A 21,742-nucleotide genomic window follows, 5' to 3' on the forward strand; every position below is an offset into this window, starting at 1 on the left:
TGACTGATTTAACCATATACATACATTAACTTTGAAAAAATGTATGATTGGGTTCTTTAATTTACTAAAAAGTTATGGTACTTTTTTTCTCTGTGACATTTTACCTTGTCAGAACTGGTGTGCTAAATCTCTATGGGTTTTCCATTCCTGTTTAAACAGTAGGCACAACCATGTTCCACCAATCAGCAAACCGTCTCCTAACCAATCAGTCGCCAGCCATCCAGAGACCAGTCTCAGGTAGGTCATGTGGTCATCATCTTCTCATAGTACTGATGGATCCTCTTATATATGCTCAGTAATTTAAAGAATAAAAAGATGTTTTCCTCTCTGTCCATTTTGATATTTCTTCAGGCCATTTTAATTTTCCTTAGTTGCCTCCTAGGTTTCAGGATTATGGCCCTAGCATTACTGATGATACCTAGGATGACAAACAGGTGTATGATTCAGTGAAATTCATTGTTAGTCTGAAGTGCATCTAACTGTAAACATGTTATCAATGGTGTTAATATCTCATGTATCTTTTGTCTATTTAAAAGTTTAATGAACTGAGGAAATTTAAATACTGATATTTTCTTCATAACTTCAATCAAAACTTTGTCACACAAATTACAAGTCACATCAGATGGGAAACATGACATTATGATGACAAATTTTGCTATTACAAAGTATTGACTTAGATGGTGAATCTTCATAGTATTAAGTTATGATATCATTGACTTTAAAATTTGTTAATTTGTGTGTTATTGAAATTAACAAATTTTGCAAATGTTTCCATCTAGACGGCGAAAAATACATCAAACCCAGGAAGACGTCCACCAGAAAGCTATAAAACATCAACGCACACCGGAGAAGAGAGTTCAGCAGGTCGATTATGACCAAGGTCAGTTGAATGTTTTTGTCTGATACAGACTTTTGATTGCTTGTTTTGTTGTAGTCAGGGTCAAATTGATACACTGTAAAGGTATGGTAATTAAGGGGTTCTGTTTCTTGCTATTTTCAAGAATTGAATAAAACTGTGAAAAATATTTACACTTAAATCAAAATTACAAAAAGAAAACAATAATTTGTATCATGACTTTAATCAAAATGATTAAATGTATCCCTTTTGTAATTAAAACTTTTGGTAAAATTATGAAAATTTGCTCTTTCAAAAATCACATTTATTACGGTAGATGTGATATGTTATTACAAAGATACATAAATAAATCAGACAGAGTCATGGAGGAACTTAGTTAAATGTCAAGGTCATCTGCAGGTGTCAAGTTCAAGTATATAGGTCAAGGTCAGGTGAGAATATGTGCAGTACAGCAGTGGGGATGATGAATATTGCAATTTCTAGTAGACGCTTAATATTTCCTGGAAGCCTTTTATTGAATTCTTTCATTATGCTGATACAAACTGGAAACAGTATTATCTAGAAGAAATTTATAAAACATAGGCTATACTGAAATCTATACACAACTGTAAATGGAGCAAAATGCAATGTGTTACCGATGATGACACCTCTCTTCTGATTGACCCGGTAAAAATTCCTGAGTTCAAGTGGACTTCATTTCTACAGGTGTGTTTTAGTGCCTAGACTAACACAAAGCTAAGAGAAGGTGAAGCAAGTGTTGGGATATTTTGTTGTAGTTACTTTCATACAGTGTAAATCCAGTAGTAGTATATCCCTAGTATTTCATTTGGTAATTTAAATTTCAGAATTGGGAACGACAACAGATCAGACTGTTCAGAATATGTTGATTTTCCTCTTTCAAGGAATGATATTCTACGTTGATTTGTTTCAGATAACTCTAATGTTTTCCGAGCCAAGAAAGAGAACAAGTCGACAAAGGGTGCAAAAGAGGTCAAGGAATCTAGGGAGACAAAGACTGACCTCCCGATTGATCAGGTCAAGGCAGAGGAAGTGGAGGTAAGACCAGTATTTACTGAAGAAGAAGATAAATATTTTTGTTTTACATCAAAGAAATAATCATCTCACAGACTTTCTATGACCTTTTTTTCTCTTTCATTTAAGTCTACATAAGCTGGTAGATTATATTTGTCAGTTTGGTTCTGTTCTCCATTTCCTCTAACTTGGCCTCTTATGTTACATGCTGGCTATCTCCTTTGATGTTTGACCTTGTAGGTCACATGATGACTCTGCCCTCTAGCTTGACCTCTTGTGTCACATGACCACTCTGCCCTCTACCTTGACCTCTTGTGTCACATGATGACTGCCCTCTAACTTGACCTTTTGTGTCACATGATGACTCTGCCCTCTAACTTGACCTCTTGTGTCACATGATGACTCTGCCCTCTGATTTGACCTCTTGGGTCACATGATGGCCTGACCTTTAACCTCAACTTTTGTATTACATGATGACTGTGTCCTCAACATGGCCTCTTCTGTAAGAGATATTGCTTTTCTGCTAACTTGACTTTTTCTTTTTCTAATCAATTGGACTTTCCTCATCTTACTTTGCCCACTTACAGGAAGAGTTACTTCCCCCTGCTCATCATCACCTGACTCCTTTAGAATTAAACCGTCGCCCTTCTGATGAAGATCAGGATTATGCTAAGGTCAGAGGTCAAAATCTATTTCTATTTTTTTGTAAGCACATTGGTTGCATAGCTGTTGGACTTTGAGTTGCAAATCCTAAACTTGCCTTTTTTCTAGATCATTAAATTAATTCTGTATGTAAGTATATGTGTATGTTCTTAGTTAAGAATGTACAGGTAGTTTAGGGAAAAAAACCAAAAGAAAAATCAAAACATTCTTACATATATAAACATCACTTTTGAATAGCCTATGGAAAAATCAGTTACAATTGACTGTGGGTAAAATCAGTCATGATTGGCTGTAGGTAAAATCAGTCTTGATTGGCTGTAGGTAAAATCAGTCTTGATTGGCTGTAGGTAAAATCAGTCTTGATTGGCTGTAGGTAAAATCAGTCATGATTGACTGTAGGTAAAATCAGTCACGATTGGCTGTAGGTAAAATCAGTCACGATTGGCTGTAGGTAAAATCAGTCATGATTGGCTGTAGGTAAAATCAGTCTTGATTGGCTGTAGGTAAAATCAGTCAAGATTGGCTGTAGGTAAAATCAGTTACAATTGACTGTGGGTAAAATCAGTCACGATTGGCTGTAGGTAAAATCAGTCACGACTGGTTATAGGTAAAATCAGTTACAATTGACTGTGGGTAAAATCAGTCTTGATTGGCTGTAGGTAAAATCAGTCATGATTGGCTGTAGGTAAAATCAGTTATGATTGGCTGTAGGTAAAATCAGTCACGATTGACTGTAGGTAAAATCAGTCTTGATTGGCTGTAGGTAAAATCAGTTATGATCAGCTGTAGGTAAGATAAGTTATTATTAACATAGTTAAAATCAGTTTCCATGCTGGCAAAGTTTTGTTAATACAGGAAGTTTTTGGGGTCAATTTTTCCACGTTTTCGATTTTCAGTCCCAATGAAAAATGTAATAAAATATTTTTCATTATGGTTTATAATTTTTGTCTGTACCCCTGTCTACCTGATAGATATTGATTATATATTTCTTTTCATTACAGGAAGATTATTATGGCTATGACAAGGTAAGATAACTCTGTAATTTCCACAAGCGTGATGAATCATACCCCTATTTTGATAGTTTTTATATCAAATGAATTACAATGAAATTGAATCAATATCTACATCTGAAAATGTGGTGACTTGTATGTATGTAACACTGTTTTATATCAAGGTTCACTTTTAAAACTCCAGGATATACATAACTACATGTATTTGTGAATTTTAGATGTTTGTCAAAACTTGCTTCTTAAATGTGTGAATGGCTTGTTTTGCTGGTCGTGCTGTGGTTGAGAGCTGACTCATTGTCTACCACCCTTTTCACATGCAATATACAACCTAATGCTTTTTAGTAATTTTTTTTTCTGAGTCAGGACAATAGGGATTGTGGGGAAAATGAGCCTCCAATGTAGGAACAAGGTCATGAGATAAAGTTATATGTCAAGCTTGTTACAGCTGACTTGTAAAATTGTTCTTCATTAGTCTTGTTAGCATGTTATGATAGTCATAACACAAATAATACAGTAACGGATAATTCTGCATGGCAGTTTCAATTGCTGAATGACAAATCTAATATATGATAGTCATGTAAACTTCTTCTTGCCCAAATTCTAGAACTCATTTAACCTAAAGTGGGTTTTAGGCATAGCTGCTTATTACCCGAGAAAATCCTGTCACACTCTCAGCATGTTCAATAGTCAAAAGTCACAAAATACCATAGATTGAATTGGCCATTTATTATAACAACATCTGATTGTAGCTTTACAATTAAGTACCTGTTCATAACACATTGCCAAACATTTACTGTGCTGTAAATCAAGGTAAAACAAACACACCTGAATATTGTAGAGGAGAGGGTATCATAATGCAGAGTGTGATGTACAGGCTAACCCAATGTTCTCAGGTTTCTGACATCACAATCGTGCATCCCCTTCCAAATGCAAATGTGCTGAAATACATGTGGGTAAGGATTCCCTGACAGAATCGTAGTCATACAACATTGATTTCTTTTCTCTTTTATAATGTATTGATATTAATTAAAGGTACCTTCCATAGCTGTCATAGGTATGCCCCAGATTCTGTAATAGTCGTATACACCTACAATTTACTGTGTATGTGAAAAGGGTTAGATGTACACATACTGTCAGCTCTGTTATCTCTTTTCTGGAAGTTTTTTTTTCTTTCCATTTTGTTTTATGAATTTGTGCATCTCAGTGTGGTAGACAGATAATGTTTTAGTTTATATCATGAATACAAAATGAGTTTAGCAGAAATATTATCCTATGTAAGAAGAAATCTTGACAATTTGATAATGAAAATATGTCTTTATTTTACTTATTTTATTTGAAATATTCTGAACAAAAATAAAATAAAAACTGAAATTCAGGCAGAGCAAAGTACCAATTTCAATTTTACAGAATATTTTACATTAAAAAAAAAAAGAAAAGAAAATGAAATTTTTGAGAATTATTCTCATGAAGGGAAAAGTTTGTGAAGGTAAAATGATATCAGGGACAATATAAATGTGTGATGATTGCAAACACAAGAGTTAAGCATAAGCACTTTTACTTCTTAATCTTCAGATGCTTAACAACAGTAACAGTACACATATACATGTAAAAGTGACTGTTGTGTCGCTGCATGTGTAATATGAGTGTGTAATTTTGACTATATACAGCGAATTTTTATCAACACTAAGTTTGTAACAGTATCTGAAAACAAGTGTCAGACCTGACAACAGCCATGTCTTCCTGGATACAGGTATTTGATAGTTGCTAGATACAGGTGAATGATACAGGTGTTTTTATACTGGTAGTTGCTGGATACAGGTATTGGTTTCTGGACACAGGCATTTCATGGTTATTTGGTACAGGTTAAATTATACAGGTATTTTACAAATGTAGTCACTGGATTAACATATTTGTGCTTGGAAACAGGAATTTCTTTCTGGATACAGATATTTCCCAGTTGTTGGATGCAGATGAATGATACAGGTGTTTTATTAGTGGTAGTCACTGGATACAGGTTATTGTACCTTGTCTTGAAAAAAACCAATAGTAGTTATTTATACAGGTATAAGTCACAGGATACAGGTATTTGTACCTGAATACAGGCAGGTGTCTGTAATTGTGTACTTATGGTTCCAGGATGACAGGAGGTCGCCGAGAGGACATCCATACACCAAGGTAGGAATGGTAGTATGCATGCCACCATTCCTGTAACCCTTAGTTACAGCATTCTGTAAACAGAGTTACAGGGATAATTGACATTACCTGAAGTACTGACAACTGAGTGGTATTAATGAGATCACTCGTCACATTATTTCTCTCATGGTGGAGATTTGAGCGAGTGATTGCATGAATGTCATGTGACCTTACATAATCTGATATTAGTGCATGAGGATAAGTTCGGAATTCATACCCATGTGTCCTCGTTGTTCGAAGCCTGAATCACTTATGTTATTATCTTGGTAACCTGGATGCCATGTATTGATTCATTTAAATGCCCAATCTGGCACATCTTAGTCTATATATATATATTCTTTTAAAATCATCAGATATTTGAAAATTTTGAAATTTATCAAATTATGGAGGTTATGCAATATCTTCTCATCTACATTTTGACATTCAACAAAATTGGCATCACTGATGGTTCAAGGTGAAGATAAAATAGTTGTATAATTCAATCTAAATTTCTATTGAAATGTAAATAACACTTGTGTGTCTTATGTGCTTGTAGTCATTACTGGAAGTAGGTATAACTGTTCAGGAATACTTTAAATTTTACAAACATACCATAATTTTTTTTTCATTTTCATGCTTTGAACAAAGAGGTCCTGAGATATTGTTTATACTTTGTAGGTAGTAGGTATCCTTTACATACACCTTACAAATTACAGTATATTTTGAAGACGCAAAACAGCTCACCTGAGTTATTATTTTTATTTCAGTACTACTGCTATCAATGACTATTGAAATCTTTCTTTACTCTAACTCTTCTGGAACACCTGGTCTTATTATCCTTGTACTTTTTCTGAAGTCTCCGTATAAATCTTTCTTTTATTCATATTTTGCCCAAGTTTGATTGAATTTGAGTTTGTATTAAGATTATGTTGAAATTTTTATTCTTTAAAGTCTAAATACTTTTCTCTCAGTACTGTATAGGATGCTATCTTTGGTATGATCTTGAAAGTAAAATGGTATAGAACTTAAGCTGTTTGTTTTTGTAGGTACGTTATGTCTATACTCTATAATACATTTATCAGTTTCTTTAGTTAGAAGTCACTTTTATCCTTTAGCTCCTTTTCCCCCCAAATTTCTTTCCTTTTAAACAATTAAACAAATTTCTTTTCAATACTGCATGATTAGTTTTTAAACACTACAGTGTTTACTAATATTTGGTAAAAGTAGAATTAATAAAAAAAAGAGATGGACTGTATAACTGGTGTTTTTACAATGACGTATGGGATTGAGTGTGAAACATACACACACACACACACACACACACACAAACATTGAGATCAACTTGAGAAATATATAACCCATTTTGACACTACACACTTCACCTGTCAATTGTAGTACATGCACTACATGTTAGGGTTTTTCAAACATTGGGAAAGTATCACACTCAGTCAGTAGTTGAGTCTAATATTATGAAATTACTAACAGTACAGTTGGTGAATAGCTTTAACAAACATCATGTTTACCTTAAAACCTTGTTCAGCTTTTCTATTGCTTGTTAGTATTATTTTTTCTGTGTTGCTATTTCCTATGTTAAACATTATTAGCTGTCATTTCCCTAGTTGTTATGGCTACAAAGGATGATTGGTAGTGTCATATTTTACATAGTGCTCTATATACAGTAACAAGGGAGATAAGCCACTGGGAAACATAATTAATTTATCATTTTTCCAAGATACAGAGCTTAACAGTATCATGGTTCCAACAAATTGACAGGGATTTGAAATTTTTAAATCTTTAATTATATTCTCATAATTTGATTTGGAAAAAAAATTAATAAATATGTTTTGTTAGATAATAAATATATGTAGTATAAACATTTCAGAACACTTTTACACAAAAACAGGTGCTAATCACATTGTGTTTATTTTAAACGTGGATGCATGATCACAAGGCATATCATGGTTATTTCAGTATTCAAATTCTTGATGGTTTTGTTGTAGATTTTTAATAATTCTTTTATTACAACACAGGAGAGATCAGAACGTGACTTGAATCCTTACAAAGTGTTAGACCCAATCAAGAAAGATCAGCGTTCATCTACACCAGTAAAAGATGATGATGATGATGATGATGAGGAAAGGAAAAGGAAAGAAGATGAGGTAGAGGAAGCTAGCTGATCCTTCTGTTTGCACTAACTCTTCATCCATCCTTGTTTCTATGACAACCAACTGTTTTGTTAATAACATCATGAACTTTATTTATAAGTAATTAATACATCATATTAATACCAACATAGGTTTCTGTCACTAATAGCTGTCGCATCATGAGAAATTAATTAAATGTGATTAAAATCACAGAAATTCTTTTCTTATCTTTTGTTTATTTACTTGTTGCTTTGGTAAAGATCACTCCCCAAGTAGTTTCTATAAAAAATGTAGGAATATAAATAAAATACCGCCAAACCTGACCAGCTTTGTGAGCTGTAAATTTGACAGGTTCCATGTCACACAAGGTTTGGTTCCAACAAGTGTACTTAGCAAATCAATAAATGTATTATTTGAATTTCATGGGAAAAAAATTTTAGTTGATGAGCTGAAATTCAATTTGATTACACTATATTCTTGCTTACTGGTATCTTTATTTCATTTAACTTTTTTTTATAATTGGACAACTTTGCAGTATTTGAAAAAATGGAAGATAAAATGAGAGATAAGTTTAAGTAAAACTATTACAGGAGTAATCTTTGACCAGGCTTTACCTCTGCTTGCTCTGTGTGTCTCTTTGTAGAAATCTTCTCTCTGCATGTTCTGTGTGTATCTCCCTGTAGAGATCTTCTCTCTGCATGCTCTGTGTATGTCTCCCTGTAGAGATCTTCTTTCTGCATGTTCTGTGTGTGTCTCCCTGTAGAGATCTTCTTTCTACATGTTCTGTGTGTGTCTCCCTGTAGAAATCTTCTCATTGTTTTCTGTTTTGCAAAAAAACTGGATTATTTTTTAATTATTCTGCTCTCATGTTTTTGTTGCAATTTTGCTTTTGTTTTTGTGTTTTTTGTTGGCTTTGTTGTTACTTTATTTCATATTTTTTTATACCACTTGCTAGGATGTGAAACCTTGATAAAGGGAGGTAATTCAACCTTTTTATTAAACATTGACATTTTCTATTTTTTAAATGCTACACAAAAAAATTAGGGAGGGGTAGGGATTGATAGTATCCATTTTTTAATGATAGGCAATCTTTTCTCTCTTTACTTTGAAAGATTTACTGGTCTTTATTTTGAGATACATATTAGATGTATAGTTAATACCTGATTTTTATTTCAGTTCATGATAAATAAAATGTTAAACTACCTTTTCCCAATTACCATACCTGTATTTATCAAAAAATATATCCAGAAACTAGGTATATGGACTACTTGCAAGACAATGAAAAATAGTTTTTTGGCATTTTCTGCAGAATTGAAATAAAAATGACATTTATTACCAAATAACCAAAAGCACTGGTTGTTTTGGATCTGTAAAGTGAAATTATTAACCATATGAATTATCACAAAAAAAAATTGAAGAAACTTTTTTTGTTATTGTACATGAAATCTGAAATGAAAATTCTTAAAACAAGTATTTGTAACTATGAGATAACCATTATATAGGGATATTTCCTGATTTCTTTGTTTAAAGAGCTTAGTGTTACATGGGAAAAAAAGATTCAGATTTTAAAATCGACATTGTGTTGAATTTCATATTTTTTACCAGGAATATACCAGGTCTCAGCTTAAAAACTTTCCAATGATAATTAAACCTTTTTATGGAACAGAATGGAAATTTTGATAAATGAGATGTATCAGGTATATTTCAATCTTGTAAATTTTTTGTTTTCCCTTGCCAATTTATTTTGGCATTTTGTTTTGTTGTTTGGTCTTTATTTGATATTTTGAGAAACATCTTTGTTCAATGATTTATCATAATTTTTCATTATTTTTATCCATTTTTTGTTATGTCCTATTCTTGATCTTTAAAATTTGTCAGTTTACTATCACATTTTCTGCTGTGTGGGGGATATAAAGTAAATCCTCAACCAAATTTCTAATCATTTCGTGTTCACACAAATTCTCACTGATCTTTTTTCTATTGTTGAAGGAACAAATTTCATCCTCTTTGATGTATTTGAAGCAAAAATGCCGCTTCCACATTATATTTTCCTTTCTTTTGGATCACCTGCTGTTTTCATTTCTTCACTTGGAGCTTCCTAGACAGATCACAGACTTCTTTTCAATGTTTGGAGCATTCACAAGCAGTCACTATGTTCCTTTCTTTACTTGGAATGTTCTGGACCAAAAGCTACATTCCTCTCTAAACTTGGAGCTTCCTTTGACCAATCAGCATCTTTTTTTTCAGTACTTTGAGCTTCATGAATCAATCACAAACTTCCATCTTCTATTCTGACAGTCTCTAAGTAATCATCATCTTTCTCTATGTACTTCTCCCTTTCCAAAACTAGTTACCTTCAAGTTGTTGGATCATCTTGTAACTAATTGCTTTAATTTCTTCAGTTCTGAAGGTATACGTCTTTCTATTGTCTTTGTTTAATATTTTTTTTTTTTAAATGTTTTTTAATGCATAATTCAATATTTTTTCATATATAAACAGGAAATTTCACCCATTATAGACATCTGTTAATTTGCTATTCAGTAACAACCTTCATTTTTATTTATGTATTTTTTTTTATTCATTTATTGAAAAGCAGCTATAAATAGGAATAAAACAGTGAACATCAGTATCATGCATGATTTATGTAACTAGATATCTAGATTTTTAAACTTAAATTTACGGAAATTTCTAGAGATCTGTTTTAAGCTAAATGAAAATCAGATTAATTCAAAATAATCTTTTATCAAATTTAAGCCAGAAAATGTTTTTCTTTATTATATGCGTTATGTAACAGCACAATGAACCAGTAGTTTACCTGCTAATGTGTATGTGATATGTCACAGTGCCATACTGACCACCAAACTAGTACTTACCCTTATATATGTACTAATTACCGCACTAATATATCTATGATATCTTGCATCACCATTCCTTACCTACCTGCAGCATGATTTGAACATATTAACACACTTTGTCTAAGATTATGTTTAATGTGAATAAGTTGAATAATTTTTGGTAAAGAAATTTATATATTTGTTACACTATCACATATACTGTCCTATCAAAATGAAATTGATAATTTTTAATTTTTATTACAATTTTTGATAATGTAATGATGTAAATTAAGCAGTATTTTGTAATATCAACGTAAATACAATTTTCCAATGATGTCTTCACTTTTCCTTATTAAACCATCTTCCTCATCCCTCAGTTTCTTCATTATCAACTCTGTCTATCATCACCAGCCCAGGTATTTTATCACTTTCCCTGTAGGTCAACCATCTCTATCAAAACCGAGGATTTCTTGATACACCACCTCATTTATAATACTCCCCACCACTCCCTCAATAAATCTGATCTCAATAAGTCTCACCTCAATAATACCACCTAATCAATAAGTCCCACCTCAATAATACCCTCCACCTACTCAATAAGTCTCACCTCAATAATACTCACCACCTACTCAATAAGTCCCACCTCAATAATACCCTCCACCTACTCAATAAGTCCCACCTCAATAATACCCACCACCTACTCAATAAGTCCCACCTCAATAATACCTACCACCTACTCAATAAGTCCCACCTCAATAATACTCACCACCTACTCAATAAGTCCCACCTCAATAATACTCACCACCTACTCAATAAGTCCCACCTCAATAATACTCACCACCTACTCAATAAGTCTCACCTCAATAATACCCACCACCTACTCAATAAGTCCCACCTCAATAATACCCTCCACCTACTCAATAAGTCCCACCTCAATAATACCCTCCACCTACTCAATAAGTCCCACCTCAATAATACTCACCACCTACTCAATAAGTCTCACCTCAATAATACTCACCACCTACTCAATAAGTCCCACCTCAATAATACTCACCACCTACTCAATAAGTCCCACCTCAATAATACCTACCACCTACTCAATAAGTCCACCTCAATAATACCCACCACCTACTCAATAAGTCCCACCTCAATAATACCTACCACCTACTCAATAAGTCTCACCTCAATAATACCCACCACCTACTCAATAAGTCCCACCTCAATAATACCTACCACCTACTCAATAAGTCCCACCTCAATAATACCCACCACCTACTCAATAAGTCTCACTCAATAAGTCCCACCTCAATAATACCCACCACCTACTCAATAAGTCCCACCTCAATAATACCTACCACCTACTCAATAAGTCTCACCTCAATAAAACCCACCCAATCCAATTAGAGCCCCTTCTCCAATTGAGTTATTCCCTTGACCTTTGTATGCCTTATCAACCCTTTAAGAAGCCCTCTTCTATCCCTCCTCTTGTCCTTTCCACCCATACACTGCCATGCATTGAGGCACTTGCTTCACTGTACAAAGTACTGTAACATCTATTACCGCTGCTTGCGGATTTTCACAGGCTGCCACTAAGATCCAGGCAAGTTTCCGAGGTCACCAGGCCCGTCAGGAAATCGCTGACATGAAGATAGCTGGGGATGCCAAAAAGACAGAGAATACCACCACTCAGAGAGAAGACACAAAGGATTCCCTTGACAAAGATGCTGAAAACAAAGCTGCAGCGAAAATCCAGGCTGGTTTCCGTGGTTACCAGACTCGTCAGGAGTTAAAAGCAAAAGGTCATAAGGTACGTCCTCCAATTGCAGCTAATGCTGACTCAGGTGAGGATAAAAAGGTATCAAAAGAGAAAGAGGATGAAGCTGCAACAAAGATCCAGGCCAGTTTCCGTGGTTACCAGGCTAGGAAGGAAGTCAAACAAATACAGGAGGAGAAAAAGAAAAACGAGGCTGCGACCGTGATCCAAGCTAATTTCAAAGGTTACAAGGTCAGGAAGGAGCAAAAGGAACAAAGAGAAGGAGGACAGAAAAAAGAAAAAGAGAGCACCCAGAAAAAAGAAAAAGAGAGCACCCAGAAAAAAGAAAAAGAGAGCACCCAGAAAAAAGCAGATAAAAAACCACTAGATAAAGATGAGGCTGCAACCAAGATTCAAGCTAGCTTTAGAGGCTACCAGACACGAAAGCAATTCAAGCAAGAAAAAGAACAGGTACGTTAGGAGTCATAAAAAAAAGACTTGTGAAGAATGCCTATTCTCAATGGACGTGTCTTATTGGAGTCAATTTTTACCACCAAATTGAAAGTGAAATTTTTTTGTACTTAAATTTGAATTTAATCGATGTTTATATGACTTTGAAATCTTTAAAAACCTTAATAATTCTTAAAATTATTTTATTTAAAACGTTTTCAAACATCAAAGTTTGGAAAATTGGATTGAATTGACCATTTAAGCAATGTCCAATTGAGATAAGGCTGTTGTAGGTTGGATTGTAAAAATGAAAAAAGCAAAGTCCTAATCATATGAATGAGAAAAAAGGTACAAAAACATACAGATATCTCGTCTATAGTGCCCTGAAATAGGACAACATCGTTGTTTTAAGGTGTTAGGGATGTAATTAAAACACAAATAAAACATGAATAATTGAGATGTTTTGTATCTGTGAAAAGTTTATAAGTTTCTGTTCACAGGATTAAAAATTATAGATTTATGTATTGCCGTACCCTCATACCCTTAATTTTACTCCAAAACCTAAGAGAGTAGACTATTAAAGAGTGACATTTTCTCAAATGTAAATTGCATTCACAGAATTTTTTTTTCTAAACATCCTTATATCTTTTACTAAGGTAATTGGGACAAATTGTTCCATTGTCCCTTTTTCTGTCTGGAATGGCTAGTGACTTGTATGTCTGTCTTACATCAGGATTAACAGTCATCTACACCCCTCTATTGTACACCAAAGATACACCAGTGAAAAACAGTGGTAAATATTAGGATTTGGAATGAAAGTTGTTAATTACACCCCAAATACATTAAGTGCCATGAGTTTGGTTTCAAAAGTTCAAAATTGTTAATTTTCTAACCTGAAGATAATATAAAGTGGGAGCTGGCAGGGATGGCACGGCACTTGATGCCCCCATTGCATGATCATATAAGGCAACTAATTTGGGATCTGACGATTTATTTTATACGTTTACATATGTCTCCCTTAACGCTGTCTCACTTAGGTCTATATAAGTAGTGTATTTGCTCCAGTTAGGTTCAGGTTCTCTCATCTGCTTGAGACATACAAGAGTCTCTAAAAATGGTAGTTACTTCCTCTGCTGAAGAATATGTAAGAGTAACGATTAGTTTGCCCGTTGTCTGTATAATATGACTCAGGTGTCCTGATTTGGGAGGGAGCAGGGGCATGACTTCAGCATTATACTAGCACTATAAAATCAGGCTTCAATTCTGCGCTATCAACTATCATATATGCACATCACATGCACTTTTATCTTACCTTGCTTACATGAGATGACCATAGCTGTTGACAGGATATAATCACCCCTCCCTCCCCAAACCCCTCCTCCCCCTCACCCCAAACCCCTCCTCCCCCCAAAACCCCTCCTCCCCCTCACCCCAAACCCCTTCCCCCCCAAACCCCTCTTCCCCCTCACCCCAAACCCCTCCCCCCTTTCCCTCAAACCCCTCCAATTCACTGTCTGCCAGGTGTGTTAACAAACACAAAACAAGGAAAAAAGAAATTACAGAATTTTAAACTTTAATGATTGGCATGAACGTTATCAAATCTATGATTAACTTGCTTTTTTCATTTCTCTTTAGATGTAAAATTTGTGTTAATTATCCTAGCATGGCTGGTTAATGTGTGTGTGTGAATGCATTAGATGCCAATTTTGCTGCCATGGTAACACTAACAGTCAAGGTCACTCGCATACACAAATTTCATTGAAAAATCAATGTTAGCGATTATAAGATATCACCAATTTGTAAAACCTGAAAGAAAATTTTATGAAATATATTCTAACTGATTATCATATGCTCTTCTCGTATGTAAGGGGTCAAAGGTTGTATATTGAGTTGTCGTCAGGGGTCAGAGTTCACATCAGGGGTCATATGCCAGGTGATTGACATAACATCTCAGAAAATTAGTGTCAAAAGTAAATCTCTTCTTGTGGAAGTCAGGATAATGATTCTTATATTGGTCCACTAGTCAGTTTTACTGTGTTAGAAGCTAGTGATAGATATATACATAGCATTCACTTGAAACAATACAATAACCAGTCTCACTTGGAAGGAAAATCCAGTTACACAGTCAGTTGGTTTCAAAAATAAAATTTCAGATCAGGAGTATGTATAAGCCTTTTTATGTAAATCTTAGAAATCAATGTTAGAGTTTGTTGCAAATGTGCTGTCTTCAAAAACATTGTTAATGATATAGATCAAAGGTTAGGAATGTTGTAAGAAGCATCTATAAATTGTACAACCATGGAATTAGGGATTTCCTGATTTACTGATTTTGAAAAATTGATTGTCAATTTATTATTTCAAAACATTAAACTAAATTTTCATGTGAAATTTACGGCCAATAGACTTGCTTATTGTCATCCTTTTGAGATGAAACACGGATACTGATAAAGATGGCAAGAAGGCCTCTAGGATTTTAACATCATCAAGAAGGGTTATAAGAATATCAAAAGTTAAATGGAAAAAATTGCAATGAAAAGTTAAATTTATTACAGCTGAAATTATACTATACCTTGTATTCACATTTCTATATGTTCAGCAAACTGCACAAATTTCTCAAACTGAAACCTGATACAATTTTTGTATAATTAATTTTGAATATGGCCTTGACTTATGTGTTACTGTGACAACGTGTTGGATGTGTTTGTGATACGGGTGTGAGATTAATGTTATTTGCTATTGATCACTTGGGTGATACATATACAATTTTAATAAAACATTGATATGCTGTGTAAGGTGTGACTCTCATGATAAGCTCTGTGTGGTGAATGACAGTAATGTAATCAGAAAAGTGCCAGACTTGTGGCTGAAATGTGATGTTTGATGTGCTGTATATAAACTGTTTTACATTAATGTATTGTGCAGATTGGTAACTGCTGTATGTACACAGTATTTATCTTGCAATAAGCCCAGGAGTTAAAAACACTACACTATACATACTTCTGACTTAAAGTCCAGGGGTGGGACTTTTAACAATACCCCAGAGGTTCAACACACTACACTATACATACTTCTGACTTAAAGTCCAGGGGTGGGACTTTTTACAGTACCCCAGGGGTTCAACACACTACACTATACATACCTCTGACTTAAAGTCCAGGGGTGGGACTTTTTACAGTACCCCAGGGGTTCAACACACTACACTATACATACCTCTGACTTAAAGTCCAGGGGTGGGACTTTTTACAGTACCCCAGGGGTTCAACACACTACACTATACATACTTCTGACTTAAAGTCCAGGGGTGGGACTTTTTACAGTACCCCAGGGGTTCAACACACTACACTATACATACTTCTGACTTAAAGTCCAGGGGTGGGGACATTTTACAGTACCCCAGGGGTTCAACACACTACACTATACATACCTCTGACTTAACGTCCAGGGGTTGGGACTTATTACACTACCCCAGGGGTTAAAAACACTACACTATACATACTTCTGACTTAAAGTCCAGGGGTGGGGACTTATTACAGTACCCCAGGGGTTAAAAACACTACACTATACATACTTCTGACTTAAAGTCCAGGGGTACCCCAGGGGACTTTTTAGTACCCCAGGGGTTAACACACTACACTATACATACTTCTGACTTAAAGTCCAGGGGTGGGACTTTTTATAGTACCCCAGGGGTTCAACACACTACACTATACATACTTCTGACTTAAAGTCCAGGGGTGGGACTTTTTACAGTACCCCAGGGGTTCAACACACTACACTATACATACCTCTGACTTAAAGTCCAGGGGTGGGACTTTTTACAGTACCCCAGGGGTTCAACACACTACACTATACATACCTCTGACTTAAAGTCCAGGGGTGGGACTTTTTACAGTACCCCAGGGGTTCAACACACTACACTATACATACTTCTGACTTAAAGTCCAGGGGTGGGGACTTTTTACAGTACCCCAGGGGTTCAACACACTACACTATACATACCTCTGACTTAACGTCCAGGGGTGGGGACTTATTACAGTACCCCAGGGGTTAAAAACACTACACTATACATACTTCTGACTTAAAGTCCAGGGGTGGGGACTTATTACAGTACCCCAGGGGTTAAAAACACTACACTATACATACTTCTGACTTAAAGTCCAGGGGTGGGACTTTTTACAGTACCCCAGGGGTTCAACACTACACTATACATACCTCTGACTTAAAGTCCAGGGGTGGGACTTTTTATAGTACCCCAGGGGTTCAACACACTACACTATACATACTTCTGACTTAAAGTCCAGGGGTGGGGACTTATTACAGTACCCCAGGGGTTCAACACACTACACTATACATACTTCTGACTTAAAGTCCAGGGGTGGGGACTTATTACAGTACCCCAGGGGTTAAAAACACTACACTATACATACTTCTGACTTAAAGTCCAGGAGTGGGGAGTTATTACAGTACCCCAGGGGTTAAAAATAATACACTATACATACTTCTGACTTAAAGTCCAGGGGTGGGACTTTTTACAGTACCCCAGGGGTTAAAAACACTACACTATACATACTTCTGACTTAAAGTCCAGGGTCGGGGACTTATTACAGTACCCCAGGGGGCCAACATATAACCACTGACTTAAAGTCAGGGTAGGCTTATTACAGTACCCCAGGGGTTAAAAACACTACACTATACATACTTCTACCCCAGGGGTTAAAAACACTACACTTAAAGTCCAGGGGTGGGACTTTTTACAGTACCCCAGGGGTTAAACACACTACACTATACATACTTCTGACTTAAAGTCCAGGGGTGGGGACTTATTACAGTACCCCAGGGGTTAAAAACACTGCACTATACATACTTCTGACTTAAAGTCCAGGGGTAGGGACTTATTACAGTACCCCAGGGGTTAAAAACACTACACTATACATACTTCTGACTTAAAGTCCAGGGGTGGGTTTATAAAAATAGGACAATAAAATAACAGTGGGTGGTTATTGACTGAACATTACATAGGTATTGTTGGGCCTGATAAAAGGCATGGGCTTTTTGTCTGATAAGTACTGTAATACAAAAGCTTGGGCAGTGTGTGGCAAGTTGCATTGTGATGTGTTGCATTGTGCATGCTGAAATACTTGTAAACAGACATTGATGGGGTTACCGTGGATACACATGATTTGTCTGGGAGGAGAGTGATGAAATATTTATAGCAAGGCAATAAATTCTCAATTGATATATTAAAAATGGAAAGATAAGATTTTAAAAAATGTGCTTTGAGCAGTATAACATTGCTGCATGATGCTAGATAAAAGCTCATTGACAGAGATAATGTTGCTTTTAACTGCCGTTAATTGCTTTTTCCAATTTTTAGTGGTTTCACACTTTGTTTAAATTGATATATTATCTTTTCATATTCTTTAATTCTTCAATAATTTTGAACTTCTTCCATCTGCTATGATTACCATAAATATAGTAAGGAAATTATAGCTATATGATTGACACTTTCTTTTTAATTACTCTGATTTATAACTTAATTAGTCAATGGTTAATTTCTGTTAAATATGTGCCTTGAGACATTTAGGAATAAAGTGTGATTTCAATAAATAAAAGATATGATAATAAGAAGATGAAGATTTTAGAAATCTAAATTTTTTATTTCTAAATCTGAATGTCTTGTAAATATGTCAAGTCTCTGGGTTGTCCGGGTCCAAATTACATGTAGTTTGATGGTACGTGGTATTACTCCATATGTCTGTCTGTTCATGATAAAGATGTCTGTCTGCTCATGATAAAGAATGATGGTGTTTATATAGATATTGACTTTGCCACAAATAACTATTGTTGTATGATGTTGCATGTTTGTATATCATGTTCATTAAAACTTATCTACCTGAAATATATTTCAGAAATGATGAGATAATTAATCCAGTACAGGTAACTCTCTGTCCTTAGAACCCTCTCTGTTGTGACAAATCACAGTCATCCAGTTGGATCATAAATGTTATATCATGCTACTGTGTTTCTTCTGCAATGAGCCCAGAGGGTGGCGATTGGGGGTGGGGTTGGTTGTTATTATATCCATCATATCTCAAAGTTAAAGTTAGAGAAGTGGACAGGTTTCTCATGGGACAAAAAACAATGTTTGATAATTATACTGAAAAAAGTGTTAACACGTAGATTTGTATGGACCTATCCCCAGACATTTGGTGCCTTATAACTATATGATTATTAAACTTAATTAAATGTTTTAAATGTAAATTAAATGTAAATAAGAATTCTGATTTTAAATTGTTTGGGGTCATAAATGATATTGCATTTTATCTTTATCTTTAATTAAATTTCTTAAGAATGTTAAAATGTGGGTGAAGAAACTGCCAAGGAACAAAAATATCATAAAATGAAAATCCGTTTAAAAAAAAAAAAAAAAAAAGGTGAAAAATTAAGTAATTAAATATTGTGGAGAATTAAATTCATTGCAAAAAGTAAGTTGTATATATCCTGCAGTTAGTTTAAGTGGCAAACATACAAATTCTGGATCAAAGGGATGGGCTTATCAGTGGATATCATAAAAATATATGTATGATTGTCAAGGAACAACAAATAGGTGTGAACTTATGAACAGGTGTAGGTAGTATGTGATATTACAGACAATAGATATGGGTGGGCTTATGAACAGGTGTAGGCAGGATGTGATATTACAGACAATAGATATGGGTGGGCTTATGAACAGGTGTGGGCAGTATGTGATATTACAGACAATAGATATGGGTGGGCTTATGAACAGGTGTGGGCAGTATGTGATATTACAGACAATAGATATGGGTGGGCTTATGAACAGGTGTAGACAGTATGTGACATTACAGACAATGTATATGGGTGGGCAGTATGTGATATTACGGACAATAGATATGGGTGGGTTTATGAACTGGTGTGGGCAGTATTTGATATTACAGACAATAGATATAGGTGGGCTTATGAACAGGTGTGGGCAGTATGTGATATTACAGACAATAGATATGGGTGGGCTTATGAACAGGTGTGGGCAGTATGTGATATTACAGACAATATATATGGGTGGGCAGTATGTGATATTACATAGCAACAATAGATAAGAGTAGGCTTATATCCAAATAGCTAGTGGGGGTGGAGGTGTTGTGTTAACATTGAAAATATCCCATTGCTAGGTATGATAGAAATGATGGAATCCTCTGGCTGGCTATGATACAAAGTAAGAGCATCACAATACCCTGCAGCTTGTAGATCGCTATACTTATACATTCTGGTCACATGACCTTGGTCATCCAATCACATTGCTGTATACTTTATATATATTTACATATACATTTTTGTTGGTTGGGAAATCTAAACTTGATTTTTTTCTGTGTCAACTTTTCACAAATGAAATGTGTCCTACAAAGTATGAGTTCAAACAGTCAATTTTTGTGAAATTTGCTTTTAATATATTATTATTGGTTTTTTTTTTTGTTTTTGGAAGAAACAAAGACAATGATATCTATTTTCTCACATTAAGGAAGACAATGCATTTACAATAATCAATAGAATTATATAAAGAAATTAAAAATGTGATATGTCAGATGTGAACAGTAATTCATTTATAGTTGAAACATAATTTCTTATGTATACCCTTTCATTAGGATTTTGGTCACAACCACAAGTAGTTTACAAATATAGAGTTACCTCCCCCTTTCCTCCGTCAGAGTTATGACTTTGACATAGTTATCTCCCTTCTTCAGCTTTCTAAATTTCTTCTCGTCGTAATTTAGAATATCAGATAAAACTGATCTGGTTTGATAAATGATTCAAAAAGATTAAATTTTTATTGTAAAATGCAGCTCTTGAGACAAAAATGAAAATGAGATTTTATGATTAAAGAAACTTTGTACGTGTACATATGGCAAATTATATGAAAACGTTATTATTCATGTAGTGCATACTGTGGCTAGAAAAACTTCACAATTTGTAGATATCTGTTAAAATTATTAAAGTTTATCTTTATAAACATGCCATCTATTGTTTTCTCATAATAAAGAATTCAGCAACACAGATAAAATCTTTACACTCTTCCAAGCTCGGGAGAGGGTTGCATGCATTGACAGTCCGTAGTATGCTTTGCAGATAAGACTGGTAGTACAATTAGTTTTATTTAATAAACATTTATGTTGATATCATTATGAGTGTATTAACAGCATTAATATTCTAACAGAAATGAAAACAATTTTATAGAGATTCTGTTATGAATTCACAACTTCTTTTTAATTTTTGTTATTTATGAGATTTTAATTGTCTGGGCACTGGAAAAAGAAAAACACCCTTTACTCCACCATCTCTTCTCATATATAACAGATATCAAGGATTGTAGTCCATATTCAGGTTTGTATGGGGAAAGGTTCATATCCTGAACATTTAAAATGTATCCTGTTGATTATACCACGTAAGGAGATGTATACCAGAATGATTTCTCAGTGCTCCAGATCTTGTCCAAATCCAATGCAGTTGAGCATCTTTGTATTATTTTCTTCATTCCAAATTTTGTGCACAGATATATGTCCCTTTGTTGACAAAAAACTTCTACCATTGTTTTGACATTAACTCATAAACTTGAGGGCTAATAAATTCAATGAAGTTGTCATGAATATCAAAACTGTTATACAAATGTACTTGAGTTGGTAGATTTCTGATGTCTTAGTGTTGTCATTGGTTACTAGAACTTGGACTTTGATTGGTCAGAAGGATTTGACCAGAAAATCTATAAAATTTTACCAGTTTCCTTAATTTATAAATTGTCATTGTAACTATAAACATAT

At 34.6% G+C, this 21,742-nt stretch overlaps 1 protein-coding gene across 1 annotated transcript in view; it reads left to right on the forward strand.

Annotated features, from left to right (window-relative positions):
- Positions 1–21,742, forward strand: part of LOC132553613 (doublecortin domain-containing protein 2-like) — an 80,339-nt gene that overhangs the window by 57,379 nt on the left and 1,218 nt on the right. Inside the window, exons 9-16 of the mRNA XM_060217871.1 lie at positions 160–237; positions 780–880; positions 1,788–1,912; positions 2,476–2,562; positions 3,553–3,576; positions 5,698–5,736; positions 7,764–7,892; positions 12,294–12,935. Coding sequence (XP_060073854.1) covers positions 160–237; positions 780–880; positions 1,788–1,912; positions 2,476–2,562; positions 3,553–3,576; positions 5,698–5,736; positions 7,764–7,892; positions 12,294–12,935 — 1,225 coding nt within the window. The remainder of the gene's footprint in view (positions 1–159; positions 238–779; positions 881–1,787; positions 1,913–2,475; positions 2,563–3,552; positions 3,577–5,697; positions 5,737–7,763; positions 7,893–12,293; positions 12,936–21,742) is intronic.

This window comes from Ylistrum balloti, unplaced genomic scaffold (assembly GCF_031769215.1).
Source record: "Ylistrum balloti isolate Yb309-2 unplaced genomic scaffold, AGI_CSIRO_Ybal_v1 Utg370340, whole genome shotgun sequence".
In the NCBI taxonomy this organism is placed as follows: Eukaryota; Metazoa; Mollusca; class Bivalvia; order Pectinida; family Pectinidae; genus Ylistrum; species Ylistrum balloti.